The sequence below is a fragment of the Anarrhichthys ocellatus genome, unplaced genomic scaffold (genome assembly GCF_004355925.1).
Source record: "Anarrhichthys ocellatus isolate YVR2014 unplaced genomic scaffold, GSC_Weel_1.0 scaffold35, whole genome shotgun sequence".
NCBI lineage: Eukaryota > Metazoa > Chordata > Actinopteri > Perciformes > Anarhichadidae > Anarrhichthys > Anarrhichthys ocellatus.
In genome coordinates, this window is record NW_022280065.1 from 2,259,620 (window position 1) to 2,266,534 (window position 6,915).

At 43.6% G+C, this 6,915-nt stretch overlaps 1 protein-coding gene across 3 annotated transcripts in view; it reads right to left on the minus strand.

Moving 5' to 3' along the window:
- celf3a (cugbp, Elav-like family member 3a) overlaps positions 1-6,915 on the minus strand; it is a 25,821-nt gene that overhangs the window by 9,329 nt on the left and 9,577 nt on the right. For 2 of the 3 annotated variants that reach the window (XM_031866397.1, XM_031866398.1), the window contains 3 exons: positions 3,242-3,290; positions 1,460-1,588; positions 254-333 (listed from right to left, as the gene is read on the minus strand). In XM_031866397.1, coding sequence (XP_031722257.1) covers positions 254-333; positions 1,460-1,588; positions 3,242-3,290 — 258 coding nt within the window. The remainder of the gene's footprint in view (positions 1-253; positions 334-1,459; positions 1,589-3,241; positions 3,291-6,915) is intronic. The other variant, XM_031866400.1, reaches the window with a different exon arrangement.

Sequence of the window (6,915 nt, forward strand, 5' to 3'; positions counted from 1 at the left end):
GTGTGTGTGTGTGTGTGTGTGTGTGTGTGTGTGTGTGTGTGTGTGTGTGGAGGAGGGGGACAGAAATGAGAAGTGGTGACTGCTAGCTGAGTCACCACGTTGAGTGTCTAAATGACTGGATTTGGAGCATCTAAAAGTGTGTATACTGTATTTCAGTATGTGTGTGACCATGTGTGTGACCATGTGTTTCTCTGCACGTGTGCACACGTGTGTGTGTGTGTGTGTGTGTGTGTGTGTGTAGGGGGGGACTCACTGGTAGAGTGCGACTCCCGTGCAGAGTGTTGATGGCGGCCTGGGCCTCTGCGTTGCTCTGGTACTTTACAAATGCACACCCTACATGAAACAACACACCGTTAAACGTGGCCTCACACAGACCGACAGACAGACAGACAACAGGAAAAACACACACACTCACTCACGGTATACAGAAACTACTTCCCTTTAAAAATACATTAGGAGCCGTCTTACATCCAGCGCTTCATCAGTTACCGTGGCATCATTAAACATGGTCCACAAAACATTCATTGCTTCATCAATCACAGTCCGTAAACCACCAAACGCATCATTAGACATGACCCATAAAACCTATTGCACCATTAGTCATGCCTCATGCACCAAACGCAGAAAAAAATCTAGCATCTGTGTTTGAACTGTTGCCGGACTTTGATTTACATGGCAAATATCATTAGCTTTGTTGTTCGTGACAATATAAATTAACATTCACGTGGTGGTAAATGTGCTGAAGGCTTAATTCTCAAGGCTGGAAAAAACACAAACAGTCAACCAAAGTTTGTTTCACTGAGTTTCACTCTAACAGTCGTGATCTGGACTCTTTTTGTAATCAATTTATCTTAGAGATCTGTAAAAGCTAAAGGAAAACTGAGTTACGGGTGTTTTGGAAATAGTGGCAAGTAAAGCTTGGGAGATTATCATTCACTGGAACAAATATAAATGTCGTGCTTTAGGATTTTAGGTAAAGCCTAATCACTGTGGGTAATTTAGACCAGGAATAAGTTAGCTTTTAGGACATTTGAAATCACTCAAATGGTTAAACATATCTAACTTTGTTCAGTCCTGTGTATAAAAATGTCCAGGCACCATACTGCAGGTGTTTGAGTGGACTACAGGCTTACATGGGTATAGTAGTCAAAATCCATAGATGTGGCTCTTTTGCCTCTCATCCCTTTAATGTGTGGGCTTTTAAATTTTTTATATTTTTTATTCAAAGAATCTAAAAGAAGTGATTGTTGAATGCACTGTAACAGAGGCACAGCAGTCTTTGTTGTTATCCTGAGTGGAAATAAGTTATCTTACTATTGTTTTTACCCCGTGTCATGCTTTGATTACATGCACAACAGTTACTTTGTGTTGTATGTTAGTTATAGTCATGTGTTTGTGTTTCTACATGTCCAATACTGGATTGAACCTATTTCGTGTGCTTCTCACACATTGACGTTACCTTTGCTGGTGCCGTCCGGCCCGCGGAGCACCGTGCACTCCTCTATGCTGCCGAACGGCTCGAACATCTTCCTCACGTCGGTGTCCGTCTGCTGTTTCCCCAGCATGCCCACGAACAGCTTCCTGTCTTCTAAGGGGAAGGAGGTCGCCGATATTGGGAGAGAGAGAAACAGGACAATGTGCGGATGGTGTGAGTGAGGTTATATAGGGAATAAAGAGGGAGCAGATGTTTTATGGGAGAGGTGATACAGGCAGTGAAAAAAGAGAGAGGGGGGGGGAGTGCCATGTCACCGTATATGCATGAATAATAAAGGACAACTGTGTGATAAGCAGCTACAACGTAGGAGGGATCAGCCTGCTATGCTTCAGAGCGCCACCAGAGTGCAGCAGCATGAACATGACAAGAGACAAACAGCATCTGGCCGTGACTCAAATGTTTGTCACCCTCTGTGTTGTCAGAGAAGCTGCTCCGTCTGTCCCCGTCTGTGAAGGATCAGGCCAGTGTTTCTGCGTGTTTCCGCCCATTCACTACCAATCGCACGCGCGTTGCATCCCCGCGGACCGTTCTCCAAAACATGCCAATAGATTTAGAGACCCTAATTCTTTATTTATTTTTTCCCATAACATGAGATTGTAATTTATTTGGCCTTCATTTTGGTATGGTATGTAAATCCCGAGACTTAAAAGCTTGAGGTACAGAATCAATCACAGTGAGCATGTCATGCTCTGTTATTTGGAGATTATGGGTACAAATGTGGTGTTATGTTTTGGATTCGAGAGCTGGCTGCCATTAAGCATTCAAATTCACAAGCTATGATTGTAATGCCATCAAACTCGTTTCTTGTATTTCTTGTAAAGTTGTGGTTTGACAGCAAACATTTCAAACTAAAGCATTACCATTATGTTGACTGTGATGGATCAAGCTAATTCCAAGTGTCAGCAAACTCACTGTCATACAATATTGAAATTAAAGGAAGGTAATGGCCCTCTTAAACTATAGTATGTTTCGCTAAACTCTCAGAGAAAAACAAATGCGTACTCAAAATGTTGGAGAAAATGAAAAGGCCCTTTTCACATCTGACATTCTGACGTCATAGTAGTAAAAGCAAAGGTGATAATTACATAAGTGTCTAATAGCATTAGCGAAAGCTAATTACTGGGACACTTGAATAGAACAGATTCTATTCAAGTGTAATGGCAAGAATAATGTAAAGTATATAGGAATTGTAGTTAATGAATACAAAATAAAAAAAATGATGCTTTAAGTTTACATTTATAAGTGTGCTCACAAACGTGTGAAAATTAGCTGTGGTTAGGTGACTAGATGTTAGGGCTGAAGGCTCTTTAATGGCATCTATCGAGTCAGATCGACCAGTGTAGCACACCTGTGGTAGTTTAAACCTGCAGCTTTGAAGCTGTTGAGGCTGTTGAGGCACTGGTGTGGTTTGACTGCAACAAAACACCCATTTTAACATCTGCACCTTGAATCACAGTTTTGAGCTGTTTGATAACCTCTTGCATATTTTCTATGCAAATTGTTGTTGCAATTGCGTGTTTGTAGAAATCCCCTCAATCATTAACTGGTACTGTCTAGATTCTGATGGTGACATTTTGAGATGTCGTCACAGTCTTAAGAGCTGTACACAAAAAAAACCATTGCATTTTACTCATTGCAAGTGTTTCCGTGTGGATTCAAGACTGAATGACTGTGTCGGTCGTGTGCACGGTGACGGTGTTGTTTGAACAGGTGCTGTGTTTCTAGATGGGGACAGGTGTCTCTTACCCCCTCTGCTCTCGCTGTCCGCCGGCTTCACTTGGATTGGACGGTTCATCTGGAAAGAAAGCGGTCACGTGGCAGGGTCAGCTTTAAACACAGGACAGCAGAAGTGATCATGAACACAAGAAAAACAATTGAATCTATGCACCCATGGCACTTCATCACAATGTGGCCAGTACTTGTCATGTAAACTGCAAAAGATGACGTGCATGTGTACCGACGTCCTGTAACCCACCTAGAAATGCTATTAATGCTTTAGTATGACGTAAGCTGGTGACACATGCATGCATGTACGGATGTTAGTGAATTTGGGCTGAGCTCCAGCCTCCTACGATCCCCCACTAATTTCTTATTTTCCAACTCTACTCCAGCAGAACACGGCTGACACCGATATGTGTGATTTTACATTCACACTATCGTACAGTGTGTGTGTGTGTGTGTCTCTCTCTCTCTCTCTCTCTCTCTCTCTCTCCAAGTCTCTCCCAGAATCTGCTCTAATCCTGCCGTCTATCATTCCCTCTCCCCCTATCACACAAAACCAGGAAAAGCACCCACCCACGCAGGATTGGGGAAGTGATAAGATTAAGAACACTCGCCGGCTAATCTGGATTACAGGAGCACGCGGCATCAGAATAGCGAGAGATTCTGAGGCCGACGGAGAGACAGAGATGAGGGTACACAGGGTTAGAAAGGAAGGAATTATAAGTAGAAAAACAACAAAGAATAAAAGAATGACAAAGGAAAAGGAGAGCACACACGACACAGAGAGGGATTAGGCAACCTTTTCATAATTCATCAAAAGACAAGCTGCTGAAATGCCTTTTTTTAATTATCCTCGGCACTATTTAACAAAACCCCTATATGAAATTGTGCACACATCAGTGCCTCGTCTTTCAAATGTATCGAGCACGGTGAAAAGAGGTTTTGAGTGAAACGAAGAAAAGAGCGAACAAGAGAGGGAAAAAAGGGAGAAGGGTGGGATTGAGAGGGATTGAGAGGGAAGGGAAGGAGCATATGGAGGAAAGGACGGAGGTGGGGGGATGTGAGCGCGTGTGAAGGGGAGGGGGAGGAGGAGGATGAAGGGTGATGTCGGTGAGGAGTCGAGGTGAGAGCAACAGAGTGACACTCTGTTAGCTGTGGCTTAATGAAGGTCTTAATTATGGAGCCGGTGACATTTCAGCCAGTCACTGATCCTGTGTCACTGATTGATCCGCTGTGATCAGTCACCAGGAGACACTATCGATTGGGGCCACGGTCGCGCTCTGCCGCCAGGACCCGCATGCACAAACACCGTCGCCACCATTGTACCTAAACACCGGCTGAGATACCGCCAACCACTGCTGCAGAGGCCCCCTGTGCCCCCCTGCACTGAGAGCATCCAATTGATTGCACCAATTAATGGGATGATAGAGTAGATGGAGGGGCAACGTCTCAAAATCATCTTCCAATCAGTCAAGCAAATGTGGGCGTCTGCTCCTGCAGTCAGTGAATAATAATTTTTGTTTAAATTATAGTTTTGTTGGCGGTAAAGAGAACTTCATCCTGACAGGGCCCACAAGCTAGACATCAGGTACTCGTGGAGTTGTAGGGTGCTCTGGAAAAAAGCACTCAACAACAATGACTTATGTTATTATAAAGTGTTCATTCATTGCATCTTGTCCACCGGTTACCTCGATACCAATCATTTCTTATGCTATTTGCACTTGTATACGCCTACATGCAATGTTATATATTTACTACCTTATCATTTCTGTTTTGCTGCCCGTTGAGGCGTATATTAAGTGTGTTGAATATCAAACTGCTTTATTTGCACTCTTTATTTGCACTCTTTTATCTAATTGTGGATTTTTGTATGTGGATATCAGGTCAAATATGAAGCTGGTTTTCATCAAAAGGTCATCAACTAGAGGTCGTAGTAGTTGAGGATGCATTCCATATTTTATGAAAAAATGGTTGACCTGAAAGTATTTTTAAAAATATAAATTTCTTTGGGCCGCAAAGAGGGCAGTTTTAAACAAAGAAATTCTAATCAAAGCTGATGGTGAAGGATGCAGGCAGTTGGGACAGTTTTCTTTTAACCACAGCAAAAGATACATGATCAAGACATGGTGCATGGTCCGATATGGTCATACAAATAAGATGTGACACACAGTATAGGCCTGCATCTTAAAATATTGGTTAATGTTTTCAAATCCATTTATTCCTGTGTTTTTTCCCCATGCATAGTATTCATCAAAGTTACATTTAAAGCTTGGGTAGGTAATGTATTTTAGAAACCTTTTTTTGTTTGTATTACATCCTGACAGCCATCAATAAATCAAATGCTCTGACAAAAAAGAAAAATCAATCAATTCATTCAGCTGCCTCCCTGACGCACACTCTGCCCTTGCACTCATCGCTCGTCACTGGTGTCTTCCAGCTACTTTAATTGGAAAAGAATGGGCTACACTGGGCTGGGTTTTCTTACCGGTTGGATAACTTAACAAATCTATCTTATTCTTGCTGGCACAGCCGTCAAAAACACGATACTGACAACAAGACCTTAGTGTCCTCTGTGGTTGCTCCTGCCCCACATGCAATACACTAACAGCAAATACGCGCGCAAATTCTTTCAATATGAAAAATGACAGACCACCTTCTGCAAAACCAGACTCAGAACGAGATTAGATGGATTACTTTTTCAATGCAAAGATAAAGATAAGTCTTGGTGTAGTATCCTGTCTAATCCCTGAGCTGCGTTAAGGAGTCAAAGCTGATGCTACAACCATATGGCAGTAGCTTTGTGTGACATCGTTGATTGACATTATGGTTGAATGACGCCTGTAGAACATGCTGTGGCCCATATTTCACTGCAGGAGGAAACAGCGAAGGCCACGGCGGTGGTGGCGATCGAGAGAAGAGCAGATGACGGCTCGGGAGATTGGAATTAGAATATATACGAGAGGGAAAACAGTGAGAAGTGGAGGCCATTGAGGCTGTGCCACTTCACATCGGCACGGCAACCGGGCCCCACTCCTCTGACGAAGACGGCGCTCGCATGGCCATCGCCATGACAACCCCGGTGATGAGAACTCCACATCAGGTAAACAAGGTTGCCCCGAACGACGTGCGGAAGAGACGGGCGAAAAACAAACGAGGAGGACAAAGGGTGCTTCTAGGTCGAGAGATAGAGGGATTAGACGTGTGAGGGAGGAGGGGTGAGGCGAGGAGGAGAGGAAAAATGAAAGACACCGCACGCAAAACAAAAAAAAAAAAGGAAAAAAAAGGATGATGGAGGGAGCGCTCGTGCCTGTTGAATGTTGGCGCTGCCTCGAGAGCAGATGCAGAAGCAGGGAGAAAAATATCTCCCTCTAAGCCTAAACCACTGACGCACACTTTACAGTAATTTGCTCTCTCTCCCCTCCTCCCCCTCCTGTTGCTCCCCTCCCCTTTCTCTCTTAGGCTTGTTTACAAAAACAGTCCCATACTGTGCACAGACAGCACAAGGTGAAACCTTTCTACAGCCCTTTTTACCAGTGTGTTTCTGATTTGTTTCTCCCCCATGTGCTCCATCTCCAAACACACAGATATTACATACAATCATCCTACGACTAAACACACATTTATTGTTCCCACACACACACACACACACAAACACACACACACACACACACACACACACACACACACACACACACACA